Source organism: Pocillopora verrucosa, chromosome 9, assembly GCF_036669915.1.
Source record: "Pocillopora verrucosa isolate sample1 chromosome 9, ASM3666991v2, whole genome shotgun sequence".
Lineage (NCBI taxonomy): Eukaryota > Metazoa > Cnidaria > Anthozoa > Scleractinia > Pocilloporidae > Pocillopora > Pocillopora verrucosa.
In genome coordinates this window covers 8,611,655-8,631,850 of record NC_089320.1, presented here as the reverse complement: position 1 = coordinate 8,631,850, position 20,196 = coordinate 8,611,655, and the positions used below count along the sequence as shown (strand labels likewise).

General features: G+C 36.4%; 3 protein-coding genes across 4 annotated transcripts; 2 read left to right on the top strand and 1 right to left on the bottom strand.

The window, feature by feature from the left end:
• Positions 1–151: 151 nt before the first annotated feature.
• Positions 152–4,384, bottom strand: LOC131773927 (large ribosomal subunit protein bL20). Its single transcript, XM_059089898.2, has 5 exons — positions 4,079–4,384; positions 2,648–2,758; positions 2,303–2,380; positions 1,905–1,970; positions 152–1,299 (listed from the first exon to the last, which is right to left on the bottom strand). The coding sequence occupies exons 1-5, from the start codon at positions 4,139–4,141 to the stop codon at positions 1,243–1,245; spliced, it is 375 nt and encodes a 124-aa protein (XP_058945881.1). The 5' UTR covers positions 4,142–4,384; the 3' UTR covers positions 152–1,242.
• Positions 4,385–4,491: 107 nt separating this feature from the next.
• Positions 4,492–13,659, top strand: LOC131773965 (uncharacterized). 2 transcript variants are annotated; one of them, XM_059089955.2, is made up of 16 exons: positions 4,492–4,603; positions 4,908–4,972; positions 5,432–5,531; positions 6,554–6,638; positions 6,895–6,940; positions 8,031–8,089; positions 8,243–8,292; positions 8,820–8,892; positions 9,430–9,611; positions 10,123–10,357; positions 10,829–10,993; positions 11,430–11,598; positions 11,926–12,023; positions 12,581–12,646; positions 12,818–13,009; positions 13,322–13,659. In XM_059089955.2, the coding sequence occupies exons 2-16, from the start codon at positions 4,915–4,917 to the stop codon at positions 13,415–13,417; spliced, it is 1,674 nt and encodes a 557-aa protein (XP_058945938.1). In that variant the 5' UTR covers positions 4,492–4,603; positions 4,908–4,914; the 3' UTR covers positions 13,418–13,659. The 2 variants fall into 2 exon arrangements, with proteins under 2 accessions (XP_058945938.1, XP_058945939.1); XM_059089956.2 differs by having other exon boundaries at positions 4,497–4,579.
• Positions 13,660–15,403: 1,744 nt separating this feature from the next.
• LOC131773969 (processed variable antigen) lies at positions 15,404–18,771 on the top strand. Its single transcript, XM_059089962.2, has 4 exons — positions 15,404–15,421; positions 15,575–15,634; positions 17,143–17,234; positions 17,719–18,771. The coding sequence occupies exons 3-4, from the start codon at positions 17,159–17,161 to the stop codon at positions 18,150–18,152; spliced, it is 510 nt and encodes a 169-aa protein (XP_058945945.1). The 5' UTR covers positions 15,404–15,421; positions 15,575–15,634; positions 17,143–17,158; the 3' UTR covers positions 18,153–18,771.
• Positions 18,772–20,196: the final 1,425 nt, after the last annotated feature.

Genomic DNA, 20,196 nt, shown 5'->3' with positions numbered 1-20,196 from the left:
CTGCCTCACACAACCATACTCCATCTTATAGAGCTCTTTGTAAATTTATATAAACACCCTTACAATTTCCCCAGTCCTGGAAAAAAATATTTGCAAGGGAGGTAGAAGGAAAAACAAAACTCCAGGTTTCAGATGCTAATTCTGAAACAAGTGTCACTTAAACATAATTTTAATTCTTAAACAACAACCATTCTGAGGGAAAGAATGACAATTTAAATGAATACAACTGACTTGCGCTAATGAACAAGAAAATCAAGTGATGTCCTCCATCTATGCTGATGTTTTAAAAACATCAATTTTGATTTCCCCTTGTGCTTTGACTATATCTTTGTTCATGTGACATTTCCCTATGACTACTTTTCTCTGACCAGGGAGAGGCAAGCAAACCCAGCCCCTTATATTCCTCAATCACATTCCTTTGTTTTTTTCTGGGTTAGACTTAAGGAGACTTCAATGGCATGTGCAAAATTATAACATTGCTTTATATTAAGAGTGAAGAATTCAAATATACAGACCAGACTTCCCATCATTTTTTATCAAAATACATACCCTTAATCCAAGCTGTCTTCCCCTATTTCATTTATTTTAATTTCACATCCAGACTCATTCATTTATCCTAGAGATGCTCAAATATTCCTCAAAGTTTTCTACAAGTTCTGCCCATTTCAAGCAAACTTCAGTAACAACGGTTGCAAATGTATCATTGGAAGGGTATAGAAGGCCGCAAAGATACATAAGCTGATAGTTAGATCAGGGAAGTAGGCAAATTTACCAGGAGTGTGAGCAGGTGAAACTTGAGCAGAGACCTCACCATATTGATACAGCAGTTGATATCTGGTTCACAGCAAAAGGGCTTCATTACCCTCAAGCCATCATGCTTTTTCAATTTTTGGCTACCTCAGATAACAGATATCTTGAAAAATTACCTAATGTGACAAAATTAACAGAAACAACTTCTAAAATCATTAGGTAAGCTAATAAATAAAACTGGAGCGCAGTCAAAAAACATTTCATGCACTCAACTTAAAAAAAATTTATGTAACTTCTCCACTTCAAAGAAAAGAGATATTGTGGTATGACAAAGAATAAGCAAGCAGCTTTTTAAAAAAAATATAACAAATTTCCTAGTATCTATTGAATGACAGAGCTGCTACCTGGCAATTAAAACCTCTCCACTCTTACAACCAGAGCTGCCATAGGTAAAAATTGTTCAAAATAGCTCAGTGGAGGTTACATAAATTATTAAATGGCTGCCAGTAAACCATCTTTCAGTCGACTCTTTGCAAGTTCTGACAGGGCCTGTAAACAAAGCAACAAATAATTAAAAATTATAGTCAACTTCCACTAACATCATGTAATTTATTTTTGCATTTTGCGTGAATTTGATTGAAAATCATTATCTTTCACCATGCTTGAAAAAAACAAACAAACAAACAAACCAACAAAAAAAAACAACAACAGCCACCATTCAATACAGTAAATTGCCTTAATTCAGGGTCTGTTCTGTAATGAACCACAGTTATTGTCCACAGCAAATATCATAATAACCAAAACAACTAGTTTTCACCCAACACCCCAACCAAGAAAGGAAAACAAGAAAAGTGAAACACGAGTGAGCATTAACTTGTATTTTATGACTTCCTTTTTGGTGTTTATGAATTATCCTGCTTACACTTCAAAGGAACTCTTAATATTCCTTGATACTTCTTGGTAAAAGACATTAATCATGATATAAGGAGTCAAATTTCAGTAAAGAAAACATAACTGCCATACTATGGCTAGCATATGTTTGGTTTGGGTCCATAAAACATCTTAAGCTTATAGAATTTTTCTCTATCTGCCCATTTCTGAGAGAACATGCTTTCATTTTGCAATATAACAACCTAATTACTAAACACACAGACCTTGAAAGATCTGGGTTCATGTATAGCAAGGTCTGCAAGGATCTTCCTGTTTAACTGGATATTGCACTGACAAAGAAGAAAAGAAGACTATTTTAAACAATCATAGTAATATTGCCTGTGGTGTTTTTTCCCCAGAGAGGGCAATAAAACATTTTGCCTTTTTCAGCTAATACAGTTTACTATAACAAAAATGAATTCTGTGTTTATATTACATCCACTTAAAAAAGAAATGTAAGTGGAAAATCCCTTAAGTAAACATGGTTATGAAATAAACTTAGTAAGCCACAGCAAAAGAGTATCTTTAATGCATTGTCATTGTATACATGAATAAAAATGCCCCACCAAATGTAAACTGTCCATACAAACTCACTGGTTTAGACTGAGATTATTTCTCATACCTGGGCCATTTTGTTGATGAAATTAGAGTAGTTGACATTATGCTCTCTTGTAGCAATATTTATTCTTGTTATCCAAAGCTGTAAGGAGAATAATGAGAACATTAATCATTTAATTCCCAGATTAAAATGTAATCTCTCCCTATAATATTCATACTTTATCCAACAAACAGGTGTTGAGAATACTCCTGTAACTAATTAACGAATTGTTATAATTAATTCACAGGGAAAATTGCAGCAGCTAGAGAGGAGAACTAACAATCAGATCTCGAGAGTTAACACAGTGTTTTGAAAAGATTGTGTCAAAATCATTTACTACCAAGTAAAAAGAGGTAAATAATGACTCACTGCACGCATTTCTCTTTTCTTTAACCTCCTACTAATGTATTGATATTGCAGAGCCTTATGTACTCTTCTAATTGCAATACTATAGCAGTTCTTTGAACGACCGCGGAAACCCTGAAATAAACAAAACAGGAAAAGGACAAGGAGAGAGTCAAGCATGTTCTGATAATAACAAAAAATTAAGTTATTTTCTTAACCCCAGGAATGGTTCACGTTTTTAGAAATATTAAACAATTGATAAATTTGTGGTTTTTATTGTTCAACATGGAAAGGCTGAGGTCATGTCCTGTTGAGATATGTCTATTTTCAGAAATTACTGTCTTTAAGTTAGAGTGAAAAAAATGGTAATTTGGTGGGGAAACATTTTCAACCAGAATAAAGCCAGGTTAAAACAGTTGGAAAAGCATGGGTAGCAGCTACTATCAAATTCATGGGCTTCTAGAAGTCAACTGCGGTCATCAGTTGCCAGCCACAATGCTTGTTGCAAGCAAAAACTGAAGTAGAGTTTCAGATGATATATTGAAAAGCTAGAAATTCAAGAAGCTACAGATTCATTATGCTATAACCTAGCCCAAAGCACTACGAATTGTGCCAAAAGATATAAAATGGTAACCCAGTTGTCTTCCCTAAACTTGTGAAAGTAAAGAAGTCTGTTAATGACTGTAAGTATTGTCTTTTAACCAAAAAACAGTTGCTTATGTCCTCTATTGGATGATTGGTTCAGGTTGGAATGATTGATCCCCAAAGAACACAACCCAAGAAATGAGCTTAAGGTTCAAAGTCATTATTATCTCTGGCATCTGCAAGAAAGAGTGCCTTTTACATGAAATCCAAACTAACTTTGTAAGGCAAATTGGCTCAACTATTCCAAATTTGCAAGCAGATTTGAACTCCCTTATCAAAAAACCTTCTAAAAACTTAACTCCCTCAACTCAAGCACAAAAATTGTACTTGTGCAGGGCATGAGAAGTAAACAGACAATTTGGAAACTTTAGAATAATGCAAATGGTAGGCTTTACAATTCAATTTCCTGTGAGATTACTAATCATTCTTTAGAAGATACAAAGTAAACATGTTCCAAAAAAGAAATCTCAAAGTTTTATTTTCATTATGTATGATGGAAGTAGAATGGCTGTACCTCAGGTATTTGTTCAACTTGAAACAAGCTACCCAAATTGTATTTACCGTAGTTATTTTATTGTCTCTGCTTTATCTAGTTTTCTGTCCGAATTAGAAGGAAAATATTTTTCAATCGGACGAATGTGGTGAGGGAGAATGAAATATTTACAATATTTGGATGTGAATATATATAATTTTTTCCTGACTCACTCCAAAGACAAGCTGTGTGGTCAAGTGTTAAGTATGTTCAATCTCAACATGCTGAAATAGCATCTAGGAAATTTTCCATACGATTTCTACTCGAATGAACGTTACCTTTGCAAGAGCAAGGATTTTTGCCCTTTTGATAGCCCGACTTGGTGGAGGAGCCCGCACCATGGTTGATCCTTTTGCTGAATGTCCCCTGCGCTCTCCAATAATACGCCTACACTCACTGTTAACTTGATGTCACTTTCCCTCTTGACAAGATCCCTTGCCAATATATTCTGCTCGGATTCAGTTAGAAATATTGTTTGTGTTTTCTGGGCTGTTGTTTTCGTTTGAAATTTGCAGCTAAGCAAATTAGGAAGAACAGCGTTGTACGGTTAACTTCTGAAGTCCGCGTGTTGAATACTCTTTAGATCAGCGGTTTGATCTTCATAGTAGGTGAGCTCATGTAAACATAAATATTGTGAAATCCTGATAGCAATTGAAGCCGCTGACCATGAATGAGTGGAGAACTGTCCATTCCTATGACAACGAATCACACCGTCGACAAACGGGGGCTTTCGAACACATAAGCAAAGGCTTCAACCTCAGTTTCATCTCAATAATTTTGTAAGTTTTCCGAGAAACAATTTGGTAAGTTAACAAACGCATGCGATCTCCCTTTTTTAAGTATAAATTATTTTTGGAGATTGTGTTTTCTGTTAGATTCAGTTAAAATGATTTTGTCTTTGTCTCTTTCGACATTGGGCTTTAGTCGACGATAAACTCATGATCAAGCTTTGTTGACAATTTTATTCATCAAGCTATCAAAAGTTGTTTTCAATCAATATCAGAAAAAACTAGTCATGTAAGTTATGACATAAACCAGCACGATCATATGATCAGTTGACTCTCTCACCTAAATGCATGTGTTAATGTGAGTGTATACTTTTTCCAGAATCAACATGCAAAGAGTCCATAGTAGAAGATCTGAAGGAAGCGAGGCAGAGGTTGATGGATTAGGTAATTTTGCCCCTTGCAGTGTGTTGAAAAAACGTGAAAATTCACTTCAACCAGCCATATCAAAGTGTGAAGCCTCAAAGTGTCATCATTTTTTAATTTGTTCACATTGCTTCAGTCAGATTATCCAATCAGATGCCAATGATATCTACAAGAAACTCTTATTTAAACAAAAATAAAACAAAAAAAAAAACGAGGCAACTGTATAATAATAATTTCAAATAAGACTTGGTGTTTTTCCTTTGATTTGTGTGAAAGAAAGGACGTTTAGGGTTTACAGGGCTTATTACACTAGATTTTTTAAACTGTCAAATCACAAGCTAGATTGGTTTAAAAATTTTTTTTGCATGAACCATCCTATTATCTTGTTATTCAAATCTCAAAATTTGAGAGATAATACTTCTGATTTGATACATGCTTAGGGTGTTACTTGATGCTTTCTTTTTATCTCTTGGGATACAGCTGAACAAGAGCTTGCTAAACTTCAGCGTCAATATCGAATAATCGAAGGAGACAGAAGGGCTTATAGTGAAGAGACACAGAATCAAATACGAAAACAGACGTAAGTTTGTTCTTTAGAATGTTGTATTTGTATTATGTGATTTCCTGTGATTGAGGCCAAAAAATCTGCATAGTGATACTGAAATTTTTGTTTATCCTGAAAATTAGCATGACATCAGTTATGAACATAGTTAACAGATTTTATTTGGTAAAATACGCTTTGCACATACACGGGAGCACAGATATTGGTCTGTAATTATCGCATTCTGCCTTTGACCCCCCCCCTTAAAAACAGGACTTACTTTTGCGATCTTCCATGCAGATGGGTATCGGCCACAATTGTACGATTGGTTAAATATCTTGGTTAAAGTTCCACTAATGTGGGGTGCAGCGATCTTCAAATACTTAGCCGAGATGTTGTCTGCACCTGAGTGGCCTTACTGGGGTTTATTGTCTTCAGAGCCATATACACATCTGAATCCAATAAAGGTTTAAACTAAACATGTAAATGTAAAATGCTCATTATTTTATGATGAGATAATTAAATGGAGCTAAATAATGGAACCAGCAAAACACTAAATCTGAAAAAAAATGCAGTGGTAAATATGAGCCTGGATCACCTTTAGATGCTCTTGATTTTATAAGTATTCATATGGAACATATTGCTATGTGTGGGATTTAATTGTACATAACTTACATATTGTGTAAGTCAAATAACAATTTTTTGTAGGTAATAATACATTATACTCTGTATTCATGCTCTGTCACAATACAAGCAAAATCACTATCCACCAAGAAGAAAATCTGTATCCCGCTTGTAACTCCTGCTTTGACTGAATCTTTAATGCTCTCAGGTTGCAGAACGGGATTTTGTGTTTTTGTCACATTAGTTTCCTTTACAATTTATTTGATGCTTGCTAAACCCCCTTATTCAGAAGATTTTCTAGAAACCTTTGTTGGGTTGGATATGGTATTTCTAGAAGCAAACCTCTTCAAATGTATAAACATTAACAATATAAGCTTTAAAACAAAGAGGTTAGATTAAATATGACCAATGCTTACAACTTTCTCGTCCTGTAATAGGGAAGCCATTCAGTCCCTTGAAAAAGAAAATGAAGAGCTGATGAAAGATAATACTTTAGCAGGAAGTTTGCAGAACCAGAGCCAGGTAATTCAGCAGCCATGTTTAATTTTTCATTTACTGCACCTATAATTTGGAATAGGGAGTTAAGAGTTTCAGTACTTACCACTTTAAAACCTAAACAGAATAACTTTTCATCTGCCATTTTCCTAGCTGTGTGAAATTTTATTATGGATGGAGTAATAGTTTATGTGAGAACCTCAAACTCAGTTAGGCAGAGGTATTGTTTATCCTCTTATAAGAGACTCAAATTACTTATTTCAATTGCTTTCTTTACACCTAGGATAGAACAAATACAGACAAACTAAACAGCCTTTTAAGCAAAGAAGGTAATTAAATTGCTGTTTATTATTATGTAGTTTATTGTGGTGTTTCAAAGGAGGATTGTGCTCCATAAGCCAGACAATTTTTATCTCTGCCTTTCATCCATCTCTTGGTGATCAGTTTGAACAATTAAGAGCTACACAAAAACTCAAATATTTAGTTTTTTGTAACAACTGATGAAAACATCAGCTGTTATATTTGTCCCACATTTTGGTTAATTGCGACCCCTCAAAACAATGTCAGGCATAGGTGGCCTGGTTACTGATTTGTTTTTGAAATGTTGATAATTCCTAAGTTGAGTTATAAATGCATTTTAAGGAGGCTCCATAGGGTTTTTTGACCACACGAGATCTGAGTGCAAACAAAGCGTGAGCTTTAAAAGTGTTAACATGCAAAACAAACATGGCAACAAAGAAAATAAGGATCTTTTGAGTCAGATTTATCTTGTTTCTATTGGTGGAATTTCCTAAGATTTGCTGGACCATTAAACATATTTGTGCCCTCCCTAGTGCTTGTTGATAAAAAAATTCATAAGACCAAATTTGAGGTAGAGGAAGAAAACACAAAATTGCAAATAGCAAGGAAACTACCTTTGTAACCCCTATTTTTTTCCGCTTTTAAATGATAGGCAGAGCAAATTTTCATTAATTGTGAAAATTTTGAGAGATTTAACCAAAGCAAATTGAAGAAAATCAAAGGTAAATTATCACTGGCGAGTGCTTCCCTTTGAGGAGCCTTAGCTTAATAACGAAAATCATTTTGATAATATTTACTACAGTAAATGATAGTCCAAACCTTGCTGATCGCCCTTTCAATGGCTTCTAGTGACCTAAAAAAAGCAAAAACAAAAAAATTAAAAATAAAAATTGGTGTGTGTGCCAACATTGAACAAAAACCCCATGGAGCCTCCTTAAGACACTTTTTTGAAAGTTTGTATTCAAGAACTTTTTTGCAATATCAAACAGAGGACTACTCTGACAATCTGACATCAGACTACTCGATATACTATTAATAATGTTAATATATACTTGAAATATTAAAAAAAGATTGGTTTGAGAAGTATTTCAATAAAAGGAATTTTGTTGTACATTTTAGATGATATCAAGTTGCAGCTTGATGAGGTGAATGATGACATAAAGAGACTTGATGATCAGGTAAGAATTGTGTGCACAGGTTGCTCAGTATATAACCTATATATGTCATCTGTTATGTGGATTTTGAACAATATCTGTCTCCTTGTCAATTCCATGAGTCTGACCCTACGTTTTACTTCCTTGAGTGATTAAACATTGTATTTCAACCTGTAGATACGAGTGATGGAAAAGAAGACTAAACAGCAAAGAAAAAATATGGGAGGGTAAGATGTATGATTTTTGACAATAAAGATAACATTTTTTTACATTTTTATGAGTAAACTAGTCCATAGTTACTGAACAATCCAAAAGTTGCAGACTGATTTTTTATCATTGAGCTTATAAATGTGTTTCTGGGGGTTTTTTTGCTTTTCTAGCTATTTTTCAGGTACCTCTTGTATTACCTCTGGTATCTTGGGCTCCCTTTCATTACAAAGTGTTTCCTCCTCTCCTCTCCTCCATCCCCCCTCAAGATTAAAGGAAGGAAGTAAAGTAAGGGGCCCACTGTGTCCTCTTTGACCCATTCCTAGAGTAGACCCAGATTATCACCTGATAACATTTGTTTTTACTTTATTACGTCTGTTTCAGAGGTCCCAAAAAAAGTTTATTTGCAGAGGTTTTATAACTTGTTTTTCTAGTGTAAACTCGCTGCCTTTGGCACTTCTTTGATATGCTATACATCCTATACATTCATCGTCCAGTTCTTTTTCTTTCTCTATAAAACGTTCATTAAATTTATTTTTTTTATTAGTGTACATAGCAGCCACCTACAGAATAAGAGGACCCAAAAGTATATCAGAGTTCTTGAAAACAGATTAGACAAGGTAAAGGTTACTCTCTTTGAATTTCCTTTTTCGAGTGTCTCGGACATGGAAGGAATCGCGCGTTTCTTAATTAAAAATGAACAATCCTTACATACGAGAGAGATTGCGAATCTTTGCTGTGTTTGAGTGTGTCGATTTCAACTCATTTTGCTCACATCCATAGAGAGTTATGTTGTACTTATTCGCCTTTTCTGCACAAATTTTTCAAATATTGTAGAGGAATATCAAAGGCTGGACCACAGGTAATTGGCGTTTTTCTAAAAGTTATTTAATTTTGAACTTGCGGCGCGCCGACGACCCAGAGGTTGGGGTGATATTCTTAGAACAAATTCTTGACTTTTCTAAACAATGGCACTGAGCTATTTTAATACACTGGCGCTCTGCTTTGACTCAATTCATATCAATAACCTTATTGAGCCAAAAAGGTATTTGGTTCATTTGGTAATGCATGATCTTGCAGTGCTGATCAGTTACAGTCACTGCGGGGCACCATATTCATGTATATGTTCATGTAGAGACTGTTCTCTTTCTCTGCAGGCCAAAATAGACTTTAACAGTTGCTTGTCAGAGAACGGTAAGCTCCGTGAAACATTTGATCACATGCGAGTGGAAAAGAAGACTTTTGACACCATTCGTCTGAAGCTAGAGAAGGAGTTAGCGGAGAATAAGCAGAAAATTATGGATGGTATTGAAACATCCACAGCAGCCTATGAGGCTCGGTTCGTACCATGCTCTTCAGACTTTATAGCAAACCGTAAATTTATTTTTGTGGAATTATTGATAGTCCTAATAATTAATTCTTTTCGGACTGATTCTCAATCTGAAAGAAAACTTTGCAAAGATTTATGGTCCCATGTATCCGTTTTCTTTCCATTTTTTTATGATAATTAGTCATCTTTTTTTTCTTTTATTTATATTTTTTCAGGGCAATTGAGAATGCAGTTGTCATATTTTTACTTTGTTAATTTTATTTTTTGGCGGGTTCATAAAAATAGAGAGAGCACGTTTGTTTTCAGAAGTTTCTAAGGGAAGCCAACAGATTCCTCGCGATTTCAAACTTACATAGTTGTGTAACTATGTTTCAGCTCCACTTCAGGTTCCTCTTTCATCGTGATGGGAAAAATTCTTAGATTTTCAAGTAATGAACCACATCCCCCGGGGACTCTTCACCCTTTAAGTAAGTACACTGAACTATGTTTAATTCACACGCCTTGGTCGTATCTTTGGTAGAGATGAAGCGCAAGGGAAGATGATGGCGCTGAAAGAGAAAGCTGATAAAGATCTGGCACAATACAACACGGAACTAAAGGAGCTTATGCGTATCATTGAGCATGATCGCAAGCTGAAAGATTTCATGAGGATTAAAAGCGAAGAGAGAGCTGAAATGATGGAAGGCGAATTGTCATCTCAGAGGAAGAAAAAAGATGAAAAGGAAAAAGGCGACAAAGCTGAGGAAACTATTGAGGTTTGTAGAATGTCATGCGTCTCCTAGATTGACACAAGTCTCTTGTCACTGATTTTTGTAGTGCTACAATTCAAGGAGGAATTTACCAAACATACCACTGAGTAACCTTTTTACAGCAGTAATGTTAGCAGTGTTAGCAAGTCAAATTCTGAGGACAGATAGCCGGGGCGTATAGGAAAAAAATTGGCGCTACGAGAATAATTTTTGATACCCAAGACATAACATAGCTGATATAGCCAACAAGACTACTCAGTGTTAGCACTGGTGAAATATTTTCTATTCTATCCAAAGGCATGCACAGTTGAGCCCAAGATGTCATGTAAGTTGATTGGGTGCAATGTCTGTTTGCAATTGTCACTCTTTTTGCGCGTAAACAGTTTGTCGGGATATTAAAGAGATAAGAATATATTCTGGTTCTGTTGAATGTTTTTTTTAATAGTTTCTGTGATATAACTGCTTCCTTCATTTTAGTCATACGAGTCAGCTTTCCACACCATCAAAGAAGCCACTGGTATTGAGGACATTGATCAGTTGGTCAATAAATTCATAGAAGTCGAAGACAAAAATTTTGCCCTCTTCAACTACGTCAACGAACTCAATAATGAAATCGAGCAGCTGCAAGAACAAATAAACGAGGTAAAGGAAAACGTTTACGGATATCGTAAGTGATATTATCAGTTATTTCTATTCCTACCCCTTCTCCTCTTCCCCTCACCCCCCCACCCCCCCCCCCCCCGTCATGTATAGTTCCAGTGGCAACGTTGGCATTCGTTTTTCATAATAAATCATCTCGTGTAAATCGATAAAGCTGCAGCCCCTAGAAGATGACTGCTCATCGAACTTTAAAACCCTGTTAATTTATTAAGCTTCTTTCGTTTATGGATACATTGCTTGATACTGTTGAACACCGGTAACCTCAGGTCTCCAATCAGAACCCAACTTTATTAACTGTAACCGCAAAAATACTCGTTTGGTGCATGAACAATTTTGTCACTGGCCAGCATTAGTTTAATATCTTGTTTGAGATAAGGAAGAGAAATTCGTGTATATGCGCGCTTTTTGTTATCATCAGAATCAAGCAGAAATTGAGAAGTTCAAAAGTGAGGAAGTGGAGATGGCTAGCCAAAGGAAAGCCCTTTTGAAGGGTTTAGAGGATAACTTGTCATCATCCACGGAACAAGCTGATCAATATGACACGCAGTTTAAGCAGAGCAAGAAAATAATTGAACAACTAAAATCAGGTAAATTTCCTATAAACTAAGGCTCAGTTGATCTACAACAATTTTCTGCGGAGAAAAAAAGACCAGCCTTTAAGTTTATTTAACCTGAGTGACAGTCAGCATTCGAGTGCTTTCAGTTGTTGAAATTTACCTGTGATAAACAAGATTATCGCTTATGAAGTCAGACAAGAGAAGATATTCCAAAGGCATATCGGAATTGACGACGAAAAGTTCTCGTTAGGACGTACTTTATGCTTTCTTTTAAGTGGACCCGTCTGTGATGATTGTTGAAACTAGCCACTAACTTTGATTAGCCAATAATTGTGCTGTATTCTTCTTAATTTTCAGGGGTGGACTCTTTATTTAACAAGATCAACTGTGACCGAAGCGCCATAACAGACATGCTTGGAGGAACATCTGGAGTTACTGATGCCAATATGATGCAGGTAGCGAAGGAATTTGCAGTTTTTTCATTTTTCATCGGGCTGATTTATTCAGTACTAGACAGGTTAATAAGTTTGCACAATTTGGGTGTGTACTGTACGTCACCATAATGTGTAGGAAAATGGCCAAAACACAAGTGACAGTTGGTAGTCTTCCCAGTTCGTAGCCTTCGTTTCCAGATTTTACCTTTTCGGGATGTTGAAAATAAAAATGGAAGGGAAAAAACGTTGCGAAGAAAGTTGAAGTCCTTTTAAGTTTGATTTACCTACAACATCTATTAAATCTCATAAAATTTTGAGAACTCGCTGTTGTTTGGCAATGTCAAACCTCTTTGTATTTGTCCAGTAACACAATATATAGTAATATGCCCAACTGGTTTACACGCATGTGTTGCATGGAATATGAATACTAACTGAATGTGTCTCTTTCTTTTTCTTCTCTTGTTTCACTGTTCACCTCAAATCGTTCAGTAAAAGCTTGTCAGAGCGCCTATGAACTAAATCTGCCAGGATGATACCGCCGTACACATGTATTAACTTCCATTGTTATTTGATTTTAGTTCCTTGGGTTAATCGAACAAAGAACAAATGAGCTTCTTCAAGTCCATGGCTTTGTCTCTTCAAAGGTAAACAGTGTACTGCAAATAATGTTCACATGGGGACTCAGAATTTTTTTCTTTGTCCCACGCTCGTGACACGACGAAAAAAAAATTATTTCTCAATGTTCACATTGTTATGTAAATATGTTCTGTTTTGCGATGGTTGTAATCGCGCATGTTTCGTTACTTATTTTCAAGGAAACTGATGGTGATAGTGAGCCCGCCGTGGCAGTAGGTCTTTTAGGTCAGGGGCCTCAGCCAGGAATGACTTCAGTGGCGATTGTTCCGCCTACAACTGGTGATGATTACGACTCAGATGCTTCGTCAGGTTCCGAGGATGACCAACGACCTCTAACCCAACAAGAACTGAAATACAAAATTTTGAAAGGGGTAACTGCTTCTTTTATTGATTTTTATGAGTTTGGTCATTAATTTCTTAAAGGAAATGCCGCTAGCTCTTTTCCTGCTGTCGTTTATGGGACCTAGCAAGTGATTAAGTATTCTTCACAATGTTAGGTCTTCACAGGGATCTTCTCGCTATCAACTCCATCAACTTAAAAGGTTCCCATTTTTTTATGGAGGACACTTTCGTTCTGTTCAATTTTGAAAGAAATCAACGCGATTTCTGAACGCAAGTGATGATAGGGATAAGCGATTTTTATTGAAAAATTACGTTATCAATGTTCTTATTTCGTACATCAGATAACCAAGCGCGAGGCTCATCCTAAAAAGTCGCAGCATCCGGGATCAGCTACTTCTGAAAAATCTCCATCCAAGAAAAAGAAAGGACAAAAGTGATGTTTTACAGCTGCTTGTCATCATCTCACCCACACCTCCATTGACATGTTCAGAGTATTATCGCAGAACCCGTATCCGTAAACGATGTGCTTCAGAGATAATTTGTGAAAAATGAGATGGTGTGCATCAGCACCAAACACTGTATATGCTACCCTCTTCCCCACTCCACCCCCATTGCCTTTGTAGATACTTGCCTGTCGTGCATTGTTTGCTAATATTAAAGTATGAGTTGTTTGTTGTGATCATAATAAAAACGTTCCTTAGACAAGTCATCAACGTGGGGGAGGTTGTCGTGAGAAAGGATGCCGCCTTGATTCGCCACTTTTGGACTCAAATTTTAATCGACGATAGGAAAATTATTACAGGCAATACAAATCTAGCTCTACTTTTGAAATAGCTAGGTCACACAGTTGTGAGAGCATCTCAATGACAATGAAATTTGGCAGGTTTTTTTTTATCAGAGCTTATAACTAAAAGAAAGTACTACAGTAAGCTACAGTTAAGAGCTCTTTGTATGAAAGGCCAGCTCACCTCCAAGTACTTTTTCCGCCCTTCGTATCAAATTGTCAGTACACTATTCATAGTGGGAATCCATATACATTCTATAGATGAAAAAACAATGTGATATTTCATACATGGCATGGTTCATAGAGCTCTTTGAGACGAGAAACACGTTACAAAGATAATTTACGATTCAAATCTTTTTTTATTCTTCACATAAATATTGATAAACAGTTTCAGATGGAATGCTAGCTACCCCGCATTGGTCGACCTGGTTGAGTGAAGAACGAAGATTTTTAGGTTTTAAAGAAAGGGTATTACTCTTTTCTTTGAAAGGCTCTTTTTATTCATGTCAATTTCTCGGTTATTCACATAAGCAATTTTCAGATCACTTATTTCAACACGATCCTAAAACATTTCGCCCTAAGAAGGGTAACGTGAAGAATTCCTTGGTGAACTTGAACATCGGATCATTTAAATTATCACTGCAAATGCCAATCCAGCACGTAGGATGGCACCGGTAACTTAATTTGGATAATGTCGATCTTAGCAAGTGTTAGCGACATTCTTTGCATCAACCATCATAATTATGTAGATTTATTCTGCAATATCCTGTCAAGTAGATTTCCTAAGTAGTACAAAACTTCTAAAGATTATTAGCTGTGTTGTGAGGTGTTACAGTTACAATAAAACTACTGGTTGGGATGGAAAAACAAAACCTGTGGGAAGGAACATCTAGTCTCGTGCCCTATTGTGTTCGCATGTAAGTTACGAATTTAGTTCGACACGTAAAACGCGTCACTCGTAGAAAACGTGCTGTGTGAGTAATGCAACTTCTTCCTCAGTAAACAGTGGTCATCCTGTTGTGTTTTGAACGGCTCTCTCTGATTTTGGAAGTTTCCATCCGATTTTGGGCCGTTCGGTCAGTTTCCTAAGAGTTCAGTTTAATTTTCCTGGTTCTATCCAATTCAATTACAGTTTGCATTCGGACGCTTCCGTCCGTCTAATTTTGGGAAGGTTTGTGGGATTTTTGGACTTTACTGTCTGAGTTAGAGCTCTTTCGTTTAGTTTCAGACAGTTCTCTTCAATTTGGGATGGTTCAGTGTGCTCAGGTGGCTCTTTCCGATCAAGTTAGATGCTTTCGTCCGCTCAGTCGGATTTTTGACGGTTTCATCTGTTTTCAAATGGTTCCCTCTGATGTCAGGCACTTTCGTCGAGTTTGGGCCGGCTGTAAGATATGTCAGACAGTTTTGGCTGATGCTTTGGATGATTCTGTCCGATTTCAAAAGTGTTATTCCAGAGTCATACACAACTTGTTTCGGGAAAGGTTTTGTCACCTGTTGGCCTTTTTTCTGGTACTTTCAACCCAGGTAATTAATTAATCGTTTTCAACAAACTTCGTTCGCAATATCGGATTTAAAGAAAGCAGTTTGTATTTTATGAACAATCTGACGTTCTTTTAATATTTGTTGCTCTTATTTAACTACTCCTTTGCATTTAGGTGTAAGTAATTCCCAATTTCAGATTCTAGTTTCCTTTAAGCCACGTAGGGTGAGCTCGTGTAACTTAGACACGAGGTTGTTTCTGATTGGTCGAAATGTTGATATATTGAAAGGAATCTTTGTCTTTCATTATTTGTTTACCTCTTTTAAACAGCAGGACATTGTTTACAATATCATACCATAGCTTTCATTTACCGAGAAGGTAACAGAGGAGGTAAGTTCTTAACTGTTTCATTATAAAAGCAGAACCAGTGACTTATAACAAGAAATCTTTGTCATATGTTAGAAACCTCTACAACTCACAATTTCCCGAGATAAAAGAAAGTTATTCTAACGAATGTCGATGTTTCATGATTTGTAACATGGATTCGATGTATTCAATCTTTGGTTGTACCACTTCATCGTGTTTATTTACACTTTGCTCAATACAAGACAATCCATTACAGACTTGTCATTAAAAGATCAGCCCACGCAAACGACAAGAATAATTTACTTGGGCGACTTTTTACACATGGATTATATAACAAAACTATTTTACCTTGGTATCTGCGGCTAAAGTGCTATCAAAACTTTTTTTGCACGATTTTCCTTTGATCTTATTTTCTGACTTCCAACACAGCTTTAAAAATGAGATCAACCGACAGGTTGTGCGTGGAAACCATGCTATATGCATGTTCTCTCCCTACGGGTGTATTCACATCGTGTATAACTACTTTTATTAGCCACGCACTGATAACCTTCGGTCTTTGCTCATAACCAACGAATTGTTAGTTTTGCTCTCTTATGGTTTATTTAGATCTTTAGGGTACAATAAGTAAATTCTGTTAGGTCCGGGATAAGTTAGTTTCTCTATCCGATGACGAAGAGCCATCTTGTCTAGGGAGGCTTACTGGGAAATTCTGCGTTTTACCAGAGTAGCCCATGAAATCCTCTGCTAAAGTTAAAGTTGCGGTGAAACCTTTCTTTCACCAGTTGATTTTCATTGACCTATAGTTTAAGATCTAAGAGAAAGAGAACGTGGTCTCTTTAATTTTTCTTTGTTTGAGGAATATTGTCGAGAGCGGTTGCTTCTCGGATTGTAAATCACGTGGATAGTTAGAGAAGACCAATTTTATTTAAAAAAATTCGCCACCTAACGAAAGTATACGTGAACATGTTTACGTGAAAAATCGATAACGCACGAACTGGGACAACTCTTGGCACGAATATCGAATGAATAAGTTTGATATCACTTTTTTCCTTAACTTTAACTTGGAGAGTTAACTTGGAGATCACAGTTAAAGTGGAGGATTTTTGTTGAAGCGAACGGTCAATTATCAATATTTCTTAAAGCTTGATTGGCATAGATTTTTATCTCTTACACTCATTAAACCATTTCAAATTGATCGTTAGAGTATCAGAATAAAGTGAGTCAAAAGTTAGACTTGAAATTAGAAATAAAATTCAGTTTTATTACCGACCTGCGTTGTTAAATTATGTGCAAAAATTTCCCCTCAACAACCTAAAGTAAAGATCTTCTTCATAAATTAACGTAATTCCTTGATCGTGTTGATTTTCTGTGGTGAATTAAACTTGTGAAAGTATATTTTCCGCTCAATATCGTTCTAACGGTTTTGTAAATTTCTGCAAAGTCGAAATAGATTTGACGTAACTTGTTTTTAAATTTGGTTTCTCCAAGACAAAATTTATATAACGGTCAATTCCTTTTTCTCCAATCCACAGAATCAGAAGAAACATAATGAAGATCTCAAATGTTTTACTTGTTTGTTGTGTATTGATCTTATCTCTAGAATGCTGTTCGTCAAGACCACATGGTAAGTAAATAGTTCAGACGAACTAAAATTATTGAAAAACAACACGTTATTGTAACAAGAGAATTATATTGGGCATCAGAAATGATATCCTTCTACAATTTGTTCTTGTACCTATTGCTTGAAAAGTCCCTGATCCATCAGAGACCAATAACTGATAAGCGCGCCGGTGGAGGCAAGTCCACTTCCGGGTTCCATCTTTGCTGAATTGAAATGTCTGCAGTTAATTTCTCTAAGTTATCATGCAAGGATCAAATGTCTTGTCATCGTTTGCTATTTAAAGTGACAAGATAATGACATTTCCGAGTTGCGCAACGCTATGTATTTGTTATTTCGTCGACAGTGTATTTAAAAAACTGTCTCCCGTCCCTTCCTTGAGAGGAGTTTGTTTACACTGATCAGCAAAATGCATTTTTATATGAATTTGTCTTGTTATGAAGCATTTACAATACTTAAAAGTGAATTATTTCGTTATCTATCAATCCAGGTACAGACTCGATTAATTCTGGTGAATTTGATGAATCAGGAAATCTTGCAGAATCAGGAGCTTCTGGGAAGTCTGATAAAGGCCACGAAAAAAGGCGAAGAAGCTTGTTTAATTCTGAGGAGACAGAGACACAAGCCGAATCAGGAGAATCTGCTGAATCCGGGGAATCTGGCGAGTCCGGGGAATCTGCTGAATCCGGCGAGTCCGGGGAATCCGCTGAATTCGGAGAATCGGGCGAATCTGGGGAATCTACTGAATCCGAGGAGTCCGGGGAATCCGGGGAGACCTCAGAATCCGGGGAATCTGGTGAGTCCGGGGAATCTGGTGAGTCCGGGGAGTCAGGCGAGTCCGGGGAATCTGGCGAGTCCGGGGAATCAGCTGAATCTGGAGAATCCTTAGAATCTGGTGAATCTGAGGAGTTTGCCTACGAATAAAATAAAATTTACTCTCGAAAATCCCTTCATCTCAACTTACAATAATGCTTCCATTTAAACTAGAAGCACAATATTTTTATCATTTTATAAAAGGGTATTGACATGTATTAATTTTTTCCGCAATTTTTTTATACAGGAACGAGTTTGATAAGTACATCTTGATAAACCTCTGTCATAGGTTCATGTTCAGCTCTCTAGTTAGACCATCATGTTTCATCTCCGAGATTATTGATTATGGTCCATTTTGTGAATTCAAGTTACTTAATTTATGGAAGTTTTACAACGCATGCTAACTCTGAAATGGCACGTGCAGAAATTTACCAGATAAGCCTGGTAACAATAAAAACAAACCAACTTTGTTGTTTTTGACGGAGTCTTTGAGTGGAATTGACGGTAAAAAAAAATTCTCAGCTCAGAGCAGGGGGCTGGGAATAGAACAGTAGAATTAAGAGTAGATCCATTTTGTGGTACCCCTCACCCTAGACCTGACCAAAAGGTTCCGATCTAGTGAATCTGTCTGATCATAACAAGAAAAATTAGTTTTAATCGTCCTTGAAAACTGATGTTATTAAAACTCGATGTCTGGCATCAAAGATGCGCATACTTGAATAAACTTTTTTGCAAGTCATTTTGGAGGGGCATATTGGAGGGGCATATTGGAGGGGCATATTGGTAAGACACATGAGAAGGGAATTCGGAAACGCAAATAATGAAAGTATCTTGAGATCGTCCTTGATAGTGTTCCTAGTCACCTCTTGGGTAGTGTTACCAGTTGCATTTTTGAAGTGCGTTCTCGAATCAAAAAATTCTCACACTGCGTTTTCGAGATAAGGTTTTCCAAATTCCGCTAAGAGAACGCGTTCCCTTTTAATTAATTTAACCGCGCGGTTGTGTCGTTACTCCTGGTTATATTTTCTTACATCTTCTTTCATATGTATGCTTTGTTTAATACCGAACAGAATACTTTATCTTTTTATAGTTATATCAACATCCAGCACCCTAACATTAAGTTTACTATGGAGAGGGAAGAAAACCACAAGTTCCCCTTCTTATATGTTCTTTTAGATAACAATTATAGCAATCAGGGCATTATCACCTTGTATAAGAGATAATGCCCTGTGTTTCATAAGAAGACTTGCACTGGTCTTCTCACTAATTTTTACAGTTTTGTACCTTTCAGTTACAAATCAGGATTAATACGCATTCTGATATACCGAACGTTTAAAATTAATAATACTTGGGCTGGCTTTCACCTCGACATAAATAACCTTGTTAAAACGTTAAAGAGGAACCTGTTCCCTTCTAACATCATCGAGAATGTTGTGAGAAAATTTCTTAACAATAACTTCACCTCCGATTCTTCTCAGAGTGCTGCTCGTAAGGAAAATTGTTTTTATTTTAAATTACCGTACATCGGTCCTTTTTCCATCACAACGCAACGCAGAATTAAGAAATCAGTTAATACATTTTCCAGTAACCTTGACATTAAGTTGGTGTTCACCCCGTTTAAAATTAAGAGTTGGGTTGTCAAGGATCCTATCCCTGCGGGTTTACGATCGCGAGTTATTTATAAGTTTTCATGTAGGCTGTGGTCCGCTATGTTGGTGAAACCAACAGACACGTCGCCAATCCGCGAACCCGCCCTCTCTCTCCTTCACACAACATTCCCACATCTTTACGCACCCTGAGAGGTTTCTGAAAATTGTCGCTCCTTGTTCAGAAGCTTGTTTAAAATTTCTTTGGACCTCTGCGTCCACAAGCTTCCAATTGAAAATAACACAAACAAAAACTACACCAAACACACAGGAAGCCATGCACATCCTTTGAAGCAGCTGGTCCCTTTACAAATTCCCAGGTCAAAACCATCTTAATTTATCCCTTTCAAACTAATTAGTCATCCCTTCTTGACTTAAATAGTTTCACTTGTTTTTTCATTACTCTGTGACATCTCACTTTGTTATACTATTCATTGCATAATTTCATTTATTTCTCATTATACAACTGACACATGGGAGTTTCATCCGAAACATGTTGTTTTCATTAC